General features: G+C 43.5%; 2 protein-coding genes across 2 annotated transcripts in view; both read left to right on the plus strand.

The window, feature by feature from the left end:
• Positions 1-2275, plus strand: part of znf423 (zinc finger protein 423) — a 129281-nt gene extending 127006 nt beyond the window's left edge. Inside the window, exon 21 of the mRNA XM_026366315.1 lies at positions 1302-2275. Within this exon, the coding sequence (XP_026222100.1) occupies positions 1302-1331 (30 nt within the window). The 3' untranslated portion in view covers positions 1332-2275. The remainder of the gene's footprint in view (positions 1-1301) is intronic.
• A 2467-nt stretch (positions 2276-4742) lies between these two features.
• si:ch211-212o1.2 (TMEM189_B_dmain domain-containing protein) overlaps positions 4743-12853 on the plus strand; it is a 29978-nt gene continuing 21867 nt past the window's right edge. The window contains exon 1 of the mRNA XM_026366566.1: positions 4743-5057. Within this exon, the coding sequence (XP_026222351.1) occupies positions 4898-5057 (160 nt within the window). The 5' untranslated portion in view covers positions 4743-4897. The remainder of the gene's footprint in view (positions 5058-12853) is intronic.

Genomic DNA, 12853 nt, shown 5'->3' on the forward strand with positions numbered 1-12853 from the left:
AGGAAGATCTCACTGGGAATGTGGTGTGTGTGTGTGTTGTGTGCCTGTAAATGAGAGTGTGTATGTGTGAAGAAGCGGGGATGATAGGGAAAGATTTCAGAGGGAATTTGTGTGTGCGTGTGTGTGAGACAGAGAGAGAGAGAGAGAGAGAGAGAGAGTTTCACAGGGAGAAAGCTGTACAGTCTGGGGAAAATGAGGAGAGAGGGGGAGGAAAGCATCCTAGTGGAAATTTCTCTGACACACACACACACACACACACACAGAGACAATATCTCCCCAGCTTTAGATATGATGCTAGCTAAGTTCCAAACCAGCAAACCCAGATTATCATGAGTTCAGTTCCCTATTGTAGCTGATATGGAGGAGCCACAGAGGACTGAGTGTTTGTCAGTCCGTCTCTGTGTTTGTGTGCGAACGTAAAGTGGTGCACATTCTTGTGTTTTTTCCTTATTCGTTTTGGTTCAGGTTTTTATTTGGTTATACACCAAATTATTTTTCCTTTCAGAAGGAACATTATAAGATTGCATATGCTTGTGAGCAAGATGCTGCTTTCTGTGTGTTCTTTTGCTGCATATTAATGTGTCTATAAATCTCAGTTCTACCACCAACACAAAAACACCTGATGTGTTTTTACATTGTGATGTGTAGTGCACTCCGATGCCTTTGGAGAGGTGAGTGTAGGGGCTCTCCGAGGTATGGAGACGGTGTTTGTAAAATATTAATCACTATATCAAAAGACACAAGGGTTCACAGATCTGAATAAACAAATTGAGGCGCTGGATTCCCTCAGATAAATAAAGCTAAAACAGAACAAATACTATATGGTCTGAAATGTTTGGTTGTGACCCAATTGAGGTTTTACTTCGTTAATGAGTATGTCAAGCAGTTTATGAATGCATGTATGCTGCAAGATATTTGTACGTCTTTTCCATCGCACACAGTTTCAAAACGTTTCCTTTATCTCTGAAAATCTTCGGTGCGACTGACAATCCATTTGTATTCTACCTACTCATGTCTGTTTTGCAGGCAGTAGAGTTGTCTGCTCATCATGTTTTGTCTTCTTCCATTCTATTATTTTCTAATCTCTGCTCTTCCTCCTTCTCTCCTTTCATGAGACCATGTATAAAGCGAGGAGGCCTTGCTATCTGTACAGTGGGAGGCAGTTGTGTTTCTGTTCTCTTCTGTTCTATTATTGGGTGGGGGGGCAAGTGGAAAGCACTATGCTCACGTAGCCCATTATTTCTCTCATCATGTGTTCTCACTTTTTCTCTCTATCTCTCCCTCTCCCTCTCTCCCTCTAGAACCACACACTGAGTCAGCACGCGCAGTGAGACCGAGGCCCGGCAGGATCTCTCGGCTCAGCCGGGGCCCCCGACCCAGAACCGGCAGGGGATCCCCATCTCCACATCACAGCCAATCAAAGTGTCATTTGCTACTCACATGTAAAACTCTAACGATCGCGCCACTGGGCGCGGCTATTAGGAGCAGCGGGGGAAAGGAATATTAATGGGATATGCTATTAAATAAAGAAAGGAAAAAGTGGGTGAGGAAAACGGTAAGAGCTAGATGAAGGAAGGAGAAGAATGAAAAAAGGTATTGTATGTGCAGTATTTTTATTGTCCCTGCCAAAACCCCCACCACCACCAGCTTCTTCCTCTTCCCTTTCTCCTTTCCTCTCCTCCCACGCTCCCCAGGTCATGCATTTTAATATTTTTTTTAACAAATAGAAAAGAAAAAAGCCGCAAAACATCCTTTGTTTTTTTTTTTTCTTTTAATAGATTGTAGGAAAAGCTTCACTTTCTTGTCCCCTCAGTTGCTTGTTGTATTCAACTTCATAGGTGCCAATTTCTTTCAGTTGTCTTTCTGCCATATGTGCTTATTTTCTTTGTTTTCATTTTTGTACCTTTCATTTCTCACCGTAAGTAGGTACTTGTGCTGTGTTGTGATTGTTTGTTTGCCAGTCGTAATATTCCTGAGTTTCTCCCCCCAGACTCTCCTTTTTATTATTGTTATATATATTTTTCTTTCCTTTTTGTAATTACTATGAAAAAAAGACATCAAACTAAATAAAGTTCAGAAAACCATACAATGTTTCTTTTTTTTTTTTTGGATTGGGTTTTCCAGTCTCTATGGGGCCTATAATGGTTATTGTAAAAATGAATATCATGGATTTCAGTGCATCTGGTCAATGACTGCTTTTTAAATGTGAATTTACCAGACTGCAATAATCTAGTACAGACAAAAAAAGATAAATAAATAAATGACAAACAAAGAATCTCTGTGTGATGTGCATTTATTCAAAGGAATCACATTTGTGAGCCTGCAGCCTTTTATCATAGTGTGATCAGTCAACGTTACTCAACTGCAAGACTGAGGTCGAAGTGAAGTCGAAATCAGTAGTACAATTGGAAGTGCTCCATGTAATATTTTATAACACACTAAAAAATACTAAACACAAAAACAAACATGTTCTATGGATCTCTCCATAAGATCACAGAAAACAAACACAAAAACATTTCCACTTGTCTTTCTTGTTAGGTGTTTATTAAAATATGTCTGATCACACTGCATGTTACAGCACAAAGACTTCGTGTCCACTCTTTTTAATCTTGATGGCACTGCAGTTTAAGGATCTTTGTAAGTTCACTGTGCTTTAGATCATAAGGTATCAGATTGAACTAAAGTATAAATCCTAATAATTCGTGTGGACAAAAACCAAGACATGGCACCGAAATAACTTTCTGTGGACCTGTGCAATAAAACTGTTATAAGGCATAGATCAGGGCAAAGGTATGAAACCGTTTCAGCTGGGAGCGTTCCCAGGAGCACAGTGGCCTCAATAACTGTGAAATGGAGGAAGTCTGAAACCTCCAGGACTCTTTGGACTGTTGGCCGTCCAGCCAAGCTGAGTAACCAGATGGGAATGGAAAGTCAGTGTAACAGACATTCAATCTTTTAAGTCTTATGCAGAGGTGGGAGAACCTGCTGGACAAAAGACCAACTTAGTAGCACTCTATTTGACCTTTATTGTAGAGTGGTTAGGTGGAAGCCACAGTCTGCTTGGACCTGAGGAAACAGACTCTGGTCTGAGGTCCAGGCACTACTCACCACCATGCTTCACTGTAGGGAGGGTATGATGGTGCCTGGTTTCATCCAGACATGACACCTGGCATTCAGGCCAAAGAGTTCAATCTTTGTTTCATTAGACCAGAGAACCTTGTTTCTCATGGTCTGAGAGTCCTTCAGGTGCATTTTGGCAAACCTTTACTGAGGAGTGGTTTCTGTCTGGCCACTCTACCATACATGCCTTGTTGGTGGAGAGCTGCAGAGATGGTTGTTCTTCATTCTCCACAGAGAAATGCTGAAACTCTCTCACTCACCTCCTTGACTAAGGCCCTTCTCTTTTGATCACTCAGTTTGGCCAGGTGACCCCCTCTAGGAAGAGTCCTGGTGGTTTATTGGGACCTTCAATGCTGCAGACGTTTTTGTGTACCTTTCCCCACATCTCTGCCTCGATACAACCCTGTCTCAGAAGTCTACAGACAATTCCTTGGACTTCATGGCTTGGTTTGTGCTCTGACATGCACCGTTACTGTGAGACCTTATACAGACAGGTGTATGGCTTTCCAAATCATGTCCAATCAAATGAAATTCCCACAGGTGCAATCAAGTTGGAGAAACATCTCGAGGATAATGTCATGCAGATATGTTAACCAACTGTCTACTGAACCTGAAGATGTGTTTCTGGCAGCCTGATGAATGTAGGGTTGCAATATCAGAAATACAGTGATGAAGGATAAGTTATCATAAAAATCTGATAAAAATAAGAAGTTGATAAAAAGCCACCTGATTGAATATTAGAAGTAGAGTGTGTTTAACTGCTGAACTCTTTCTATGGTTTAAGACTCACCACCAGACTGAACTGTACTTTTTGCAGTGTGCAACCTTCTGTTCATCATCAGCATCCATGTGTCTGGACAGCTGAGTTCTCCCGGCCTCTGAGACGCTCTCTGCCAGACGGCTCATAGGTGGGTACCCATCTCCCCAAACCAGCCATGTGGACCTCATCTCCAACCACTGCAACACCATGAGGGGAGGGTGGGGGGCTGCTAAATACACTCATTACCGAAACACAAAGTCTGCCTGGTGCTTGTAACACTACTGTTAAATGCTGAGATCACCTGTATCTGACTGATCCTTCACCTAGAAATGAATTAGTCATTTTAAGACATACATAACTCACTGTGATATTAAAAGAATCATATAATATTGTTGTTTACTGTTGTTCCACTTTTGATCATGGTAAACTTTCGGTTTATGATGCACCGACTTGGACTTGAGCACCTGAAGGCAGCAGTGAAGATGACTCGGCTTTAAATTGCAATAATAATAATAATAAAAAAGGTCTTTCCACGTTAGATGGTTTAATGATGTGCTAGTAGTAGGCTTCTACCGCGGATCTCTGACATGCACACACACACTGAAGTTGAGGTACCACTTCCACTTGTTAGCGTCACTGCAAAATGCAGACGGTCCCTAACGTGACAGCTGCACTGAACGCTGAAATAAAGTTTGACAAAACGCGCACGACAAGAGATAACGAAGCCGTTTCTTTCTTTCTTTCCTTTTTTCCTCTTTTAACACACAAACACACGTTTAATGGTCGTGTAGCGGCTAAAACCTTGTGGAGCAGGTCCGTGTGTCGGCGCAGCAGCGTCCGTGTACTTCCGGTACCGAGCAGCTAGCATCATTGGTTCAGCCTCCCTCCAACATCCAGACACAGCAACCGACACCGGAGGCCGGGACCCGCACGAAACCGACCATTCACCGACCGGGACGCGTTTACAATTGATGTCCTATAGCTAAAAGCCAAAGCGGGGGGCGGCGGGCAGGGGATATGGCGGCGTCGCTTCTCTCCGAGACCGACATCAGGCACCGGTCCATGGCGGAGGAGGATCCGAACGGGAACGAGCACGGGGCGGCTGCTCGCAGCGCGGCGCCTCGCTGGGGACCGCAGCACGCCGGGGCCCGGCAGCTGGCGCGGCTCTACTCTCCCGGTGAGGACGCATTTGTTGTAGCTGTCAGCGCTGCTGCTGCTGCTGCTGTTGTCACTTGTTTTGTCGGTAACGGCGCTAGATACGAAACACGGCATCAGCAGAGGCCTAAAAGCCCCAGAGAGGCATCGGTGAGGGTGAAGATGATGATGATGATGATGATGATGATGATGATGATGCTGATGCTGATGCTGCGCTCACTCGTGTTGACAAACTGTGGCTACAGACTAACGTAACAACCATTTGTCATTCATGACTAATTACTACAAAGCCCGTGTTGGCTCCGATTGAAGCGGGCGAGGATCTCACATTTATCCTGCTGTGAGTTGTTGCATGACACAGTGTGGAGGCCTCAGTCCACAGCAGTGAGGATGTACTACTACAACAGTTAAAGTAGAGAAGACACAGAGCTGGAAACAAGAGTCACACACACTCACACAGGTCTGTTACATTAGTAGACAACAGTGTTCAGGAGCAGCTTGTGACTTCAGATCTACTCAGTCTGAGCACAGGTCTCATGACTCCCTCACTGCAGGGCCAGGGTGCTGATCGTGCACTGCAACGTGTGCATGTGTCCAACATCTCATCATGCAGTTGAGCTGTTTGACTAAACCCTGTTCTGTTTTCAATACCTGTCCATTGTCCAACCTGTGACTCAGGCCTGTGCTGTTATATGTCAGTACAATCAGGCTGTAAACGCACATTTGGCAGAATTATACTGTTAAACATTCTTTGGTTGTTGCACAGTAGTCGAACCTGCTTTTAGTTCAGTATGATCTGTGTTTTTAGTTTTGTGTCTGTCCACCCGTTTTCCATATGAAGACGTGTTTACTCATCACAGAGTACAGAGTACGACTCACACACTAAAATCTGTTGTGAACATATGGCTGTGGAGGAAGCTTCTGAAACTATGGCAACATAACTGGTGATGTCATCAGGTTATTTTAACTTGGAGACTGAATATTTGGAGTTGAAGGTGTTTTACAGTCCTAACATAAGATATTATTGAGAAGTAAAACTCAGAATTGTAGCATTTGCTGCAATGATTTTAAATATTTGTTTGTTTTTGAACCGGCCTCTCAGAGCATTAACATCAAACTACAATCTTACAACCCCCCCCCCCCCCCCCCCCTCACATTTTACAGATGGGGTTTTAATGCCAGGGCCAGTCAAGAGCACATAGGGTATATTTAAAATGCCCTTAGCATAAAAAACCTTGCAGTCAAACATCTCAGGTAAAGGTCCACGCTCCCACAGGATTGTTTGCTATGTTTTGAGATGCCAGTGAAGTTGTTGCCTTCAGTTGCTGCAGGCTTTTAGTCCTAGGACAAAATCAATGTCTGTGACACAGTCTACAGCAGTAATCCTCAAATCCCGTCCTTGGGGGTCCAGAGTGTTGCTGGTTTTCTTTGCCTGCTAGTTTAAATTCACCTGGCGTCCCAGTCCAAATAAGTCTCTGATTAGACGTCTAGAATGAAAACTGCCTGGCAGAATAAAAAATAAGCAGCAGTTTGGACCCCGGAGACTGAATTTCAGGACCACTGATGCACAGGCTACAAATACGTTCAGAAAATGACAGCAGTTGTTATTGCGGGCAGAATTTCCTGCCTCCATTACAACAAAGCGTTGCTTCTGTGTCATGACCCTGAGGCCACATGTACTAGCGTGCATTGTGGTCTTGTTAAACAGGTTCCAGAGAACAGTTGCCATTATCTTCACCGCTACCTGCCCTCCATCACGCTTGTTTCAGTTGTTATCGTTATTTCCCAGTCACAGCAGCATACGTCACAGCATTTCTCTGTAATTAGGCGTCATTACCTGCTCGGTAATCAGTTAAAGGCTTTCATTTGTTTAAGCATATAAAAGCCTGGGTAAGTTGTTCATTATTTGAAATAAGACATATACTACATCTCTCTCTCTCTGCGCTGCCATTTGACACCACAGCTCCGTTCTGGCGTTTACTGGCTGTCATTTGGTTTTAGTCAAATGTGGGCTCAGAATGCTGAGAGGGAAAGAAAAGGAGAAATTGAGCCATGTTTTCGCTGACGATACATTGATTTTGGCGTAGTGATGTAAGGCGTGCTGTGCCTCAGACCTTAGCAAAGACAACCTGTCTTACCAGTTGTGCATCAAGCTGGACTGTGCCACGTTTTGCCCGACCATCTGCCCTGCTTCTCACTTCGCTGAGCATTTTAATTGCCTCTAGCCGGACCGTGTTGGCCACTTGTACACACTTCCTAAAATAGGAATGATGATCAGAGCAAACACAGGTTTGCACCGCTATGACCACGTTATTGTGAAGTTCATGCGGGGGCACGACATGTGTCACTAGGTTGGCACTCAAATTCAAAGGCCCTGCAGCACTGTGAGTGTGTTCGTGCCCACCAACCACTGACCCCGGCAGTGTGTCGCTCAACTTACTGAGCTGAAAATGGTCTTCCGTCCTGACTTGAGCACTTTTTAAAAACTTAGTGCTCATTTAACCCCTGTCTACGTGCAGGCTGTCACAAAACAAACAAGCTTGTAAAACTGGTTGTGCTATTTTACACTGTGAGGAAAGGAGGCACCTTCACCACCAATGGAATTGGATCTCCCTAATATTTGGTTCATTGGCATTTGATCTGTGGTACTGCCAGGCAACACCAACATTACGTATTTATGCAAACAGGCAAGATAGCATATGCGCCTGCACACACACACACGCACTCGCTCCCAAACTCACACGATTGATTATTTAACTTAATTAAAGTTGGATCACAGGGCGAGAAATTGTGAACCAGAGATATCTGGATCATAGATGAAAACACAAGTGAATCAGCATGTGTCATCAGATTATTACAATTACAATTGATTTTGTACAGTTAAAAGTTAAATCTCAATATAGTATTTCTAAAAACGTACTCATGTGAAGTGTGTTTGGATATTTTGTAATTAAACCCTGAATTCGATTGACTTATTGATGATATGCAACACCTGAACTTGTGAAACTGGTGAGAAGCTGGGTTGTGTTGTTTTGTGAGCGTAGTGCTGATTGATGCTTAAGAGGATCACACATGCATTTGGGGTCGTGACATTTTATCCCCTCTCATCTAGCGGCCGGTGAGCTTAGTTAGCAGACTGACTCTGGCTAAAAATAGCCCAAGCAAGGCCGCGATATGGGCAGTGTACTGACGCAACACCAACGCCGCTATACTCCAAACTGGTGTGTTACACAATAATGCAACAGTGAGTATAGCACGAGAGCCTCAAGCTGCATTTTCCATTCTCAAGGGAAAATGCAAAACACCAGGTGGAACTGAAAAATAGTTTAAGGCTGCATATTTGCAGGGGTTATGCCTGAAATGCTGCTCTCACACATTCAGGAAAAAAGGTTAGTCTACACCAACAATGCTCTGTAAAGTAACCTGTACTTGTGCAGGTGTGTCAGTTGACACAGCTCAGGTTTTTTACAGGAGAAACCTGCACACCTAATGAATCACAGTCTCTGCAAGCACTTGTTCTGATCACACATATACTGTGAACTTGTGAACTGCACCCAGAGCGATGCAACACGAGTAAATATACGAGAAAGCGTCACAGGTGGATCTGTTGAACAATGAATAACCTGCAGTCAAACTTTACAAGCAGTTAAAAAAATCATAAAAACCAGGAAGATTGTGGATCAGGCCTCCTAAAGGCTCATAAAGTTAAATGGAAAACGTCTAACAGTAACTGTACACCTGTAACAATGTCCCAGTTACTCTGAATAAACCCTCAGACCTTTCTGTGAGCAGGTTTTACGAGAATGACCTTGTACAAAAGAAATTCTGTCTTTGAATTTGTATTTAAACCAATACCAGTTTAAGGCACTGTTATCACATCACACTCACCTCTCAGTCTTGCTTCTGTTATTTTGCATTTGTAACTCCCTGTCAATCCCAGAATTCAGTGCACTGTTCAGTACCTGAAGGTCAGTGTGAGACAGCACAATTTGGAGATTTACAGTGGTGAGAAAAAGTATATGAGGAATATGAGGACTTTAAAAACTGGACATGAAGGAGGGAAAGGTGGATTTGTACAGATTGGCGAGGCAAAGAAATGGAGAACAAAAGGAGGTGCAACAAGTTGAGGGTGATTAAAGATAGAGATGGAAATGTATTGACAGGTGCCAGGAGTGTGATGGGAAGATGGAAGGAGTAAGAGTAAAGAGTTGATGAATGAGAGAAATGAAAGAGAACGAAGAGTAGAAGAGGGGGCAGCTGTGGAGCAGGAAGTAGCAAAGATTAGTAAGAGTGAAGTGAGGAGGGCTTTGAGATGTGCAGAGCTGCGACAACTAAAGAGGAATAAAGCTGATGAGCCATGCAATGAAGGTACAGGAAAGAGAAGTAGAGGCTAGGTGAGGGGCAGAGGTCAGCATTTGTGAGCAGCAGTATGGTTTCATGGCTAGAAAGAGACAACAGATGCAGTGTTTGCTGTGAGGATGCTAATGGAGAAGTGCAGAGATGGGCAAATGCAGATGACCTTGTGATCTGTGTCTAGAGCAGGGAGCAGGTGGAGGAAAATCTAGAGAGGTGGAGGTGTGCACTGGAAAGCAGAGGAATGAAGGTCAGCTGCAGCAAAACAGAATATATATGTGTGTGAATGAGAGGGAACCAAGTGAAACGGTGAGGTTACAGGGAGCAGAGGTGAAGAAGGTGAAGGAGTTTAAGTACTTAGGGTCAAAGGTTCAGAGCAATGGAGAGTGTGGTTAAGAGGTGAAGAGGCTGTGCAAGCAGGATGGAACGGGTGGAGAAAACAGTCAGCTGTGTTGTGTGGTAAAAGAGGATCAGCGAGAATCAAAGGAAAGGTGTTCAAGACGGAGGTGAGACCAGTGATGCTGTACGGCTTAGAGACAGTGGCACTGAAGAAAAGACAGGAGGCAGAGCTGGAGTTGTTGAAGATGTCCTAAGAAGACGACTGATCTGAAGCAGATCTGGATCTAATCCACAGCTACAGGAAGAACATGCATGACACTATTGATTCCACAGTGTTTAATGGGTGTCTTCAATAAAGACATGAAAGATGAAGTCTGTTTTATCAACGTAGATTATACACTAACATGGTGTTGGTGACTTTGGTGAAGATAAAATCACACTTCATGACTGATTTATGCAGAGAACCAGCAAATTGCAAATGAGAAACAATAACTTCAGTAATATGGCTGTTACTGAGAATGATCACTAAAACGTTTGTTGTAACTGTGTTGAGATGTTTTCTCTTAATTCACTTATGCAAACTTTCCACAATAGTATCCACAGATATAACAGTGAATGTAGGTAATGCGTTGTACAAGCGGCTGTTTACAGCTCACATGTAGTGGTTGGTTTTGTCCAGATGTCACGAAGCAGGGAGTTCTGTCTATGAAGGACAGTGGCAGCTGTCAGGCACAATATAGTCAAATGTCGTACTGGATAAATTTTATTTTGGTGCAATCTAAAACATGTATCCTGAGGGGAGAGTGATGCTTCTTGGTCAAAATCAGCGATCCGTTGTTTTCTAGCTGTAATCATAGAACATGGCTGTGTTTTTTTTTTTCTACCAGGTAAGACATGACATGACTTACAAGCGTTCCCTCATTTCAGTCAAATGACACAGCAGGCTGCGAGTGGACGACACGCTCAGTGACGCTAACAATGCTGCCGAGCCATTTTATGAAAACTTAAAAGCGGAAATGTTTCCCACATGCTGACAAGTGTCTGTTAAAGAAAAATAAACAGCTAAAATTCAAAATGTCAGAGTGTCCATTTAAGGGAGCGCCACGCTGTTATGTGCTTAGTTGTTTGGGTCCGGTTCAGCGCTGGTAGGAGGTAAATCTAAATAGCAGTTTGGCTTGTTAGAGTTTGGAGAAGTTAGATGAGGCGTTGGCGATGCTCCGTAGAGCCAAACATGGGCTCATTACAGCAAAGCTAGGATGGACAAACAGCTGGATGCATCTCCCTCTCCCTCTGTTTCTGCATCTCTCCATTTATCTTACCAACTCTCTATTCATCCTCTCATCTCTCCTCGGTCCTCCCATATGTCTGAAGTGTCATGGTCTGCTTCCTCTCCTCTCCTCTCCTCTCCTCTCCTCTCCTCTCCTCTCCTCTCCTCGTCTCTCCTCGTCTCTCCTCTCCTCTCCTCTCCTCTCCTCTCCTCTCCTCTCCTCTCCTCTCCTCTCCTCTCCTCCTCTCCTCTCTCTCTCTTCCTCTCCTCTCCTCTCCTCTCCTCTCCTCTCCTCTCCTCTCCTCTCCTCCATTCTTTCTCTCCTGCTTTGTGGCATTTTGGTCACATGATCTGCGTTTGCGCCTCTTTGCGTTTGTATCTGTGTCTTCACTGTGTGTGTGTGTGTGTGTGTGTGTGTGTGATCTCGAGTTTTACCCTGGAGGATCTGTTGTCAGTGCCTGTAAGCGATCTAAAGAACGTGCTGATCTTCAAACCCCGTTCACCTCATCTCGCCCTAACGGCTCACATGTCAACCTGCTCCTGTTAAACACGCGAAGACACTCTGTACCACAGAGGCGTGTTCAGAAGCCCTCCTTGAGGTGTATACTGCCATTATGGTTTTATTTGCTTGATTACAATCAACCACCAACTATTTAATAATTAAAATGATTTACTGTGACTTTAACCGTGGTTCAGATATTGTGAGGACCTGGTTGTCAATTATCAGTCCTCTGCATCCATCTTTTGGTATTGCTCCTACTTCAAGTTATTCATTGTATACGGCTAATCAATTATGAGAAAACCCTTTTTTCATTCGTGTTGCTCAGTGGAGAACTAAAGGAGCAAACAAGGGTGCATGGCATTCTCAGTTTAGTAGAACATCAGCATTTGTTTGTTTACAGGTTCGTTGGAGACCTGTCAGTCTATTGTTGTCCTTACAAAGGAAGGCTACTCAATGCTAGAGATTGTGAGGAAACCTAAAACATCTTATCATGCTGTTAACTACTCCCTTCAGAGAGCAGCACAAACTGGCTCTAACAGCGATAGAAAAAGGAGTGGGAGGCCTCGGTGCACAGCTGTGCAAGAAGACAAATATCTGAGCATGTGTAGTTTAAGACAAAGACGCCTCACAGGTCCTCAACTGGCAGCTGCACTATATAGTACACGTCAAACACCAGTGTCAACATCAACAGTGAAGAGGAGACTTCTGGATGCTGGACTTTATGGCAGAATTGCCAAGAAAACGCTGTATCTCAGACTGAGATGGGCACAGACATTGGACACTGGAAGACTGAAAGAATTCTTCAGATCAAACAGAAGAACATTTGTAAGATGCTCAAGCTTTTAATACCATCAGTCAAGCATGGTGGAGGCAGTGTGATGGTCTGGTGATGCTTTGGAGGTGGTAAAATAGGAGATTTGTACAGAGTGGAAGGGACCTTGAGGAAGTGAAGCCATTTAAACTGACAGCTAATGCCTCAGGTCTGCCAGGCTGTGATTGCTGCAAAAGGTGTTTTTTACGATGATTGAACAGTTTGAAGAACACGTTCATCATTTCCATCAAAATAATAATTTCTGATTCTGACAATGTCAGCATGTCCTGTTCTCTATTCAGGTGTGTTTTCTTGGAAAACAATAAAATATCTAAGTATTCCCAAACGTTTGAGTAGTAATGTAAACAACAAACCCATTTATACAAGGACTTCTATTAAAGGCAGCATTATTTTAATTCAAATTAAAGTGAAAGTCTCACATGCTCTAGATTCAATACACACACTGTGAGGGGGAAAACAATCCAGTCCAATATTTATTTCAAGTTTTATTAAATTACTATTCATACATTACAAATACAGTTCACC

Source organism: Anabas testudineus, chromosome 6 (assembly GCF_900324465.2).
Source record: "Anabas testudineus chromosome 6, fAnaTes1.2, whole genome shotgun sequence".
NCBI lineage: Eukaryota > Metazoa > Chordata > Actinopteri > Anabantiformes > Anabantidae > Anabas > Anabas testudineus.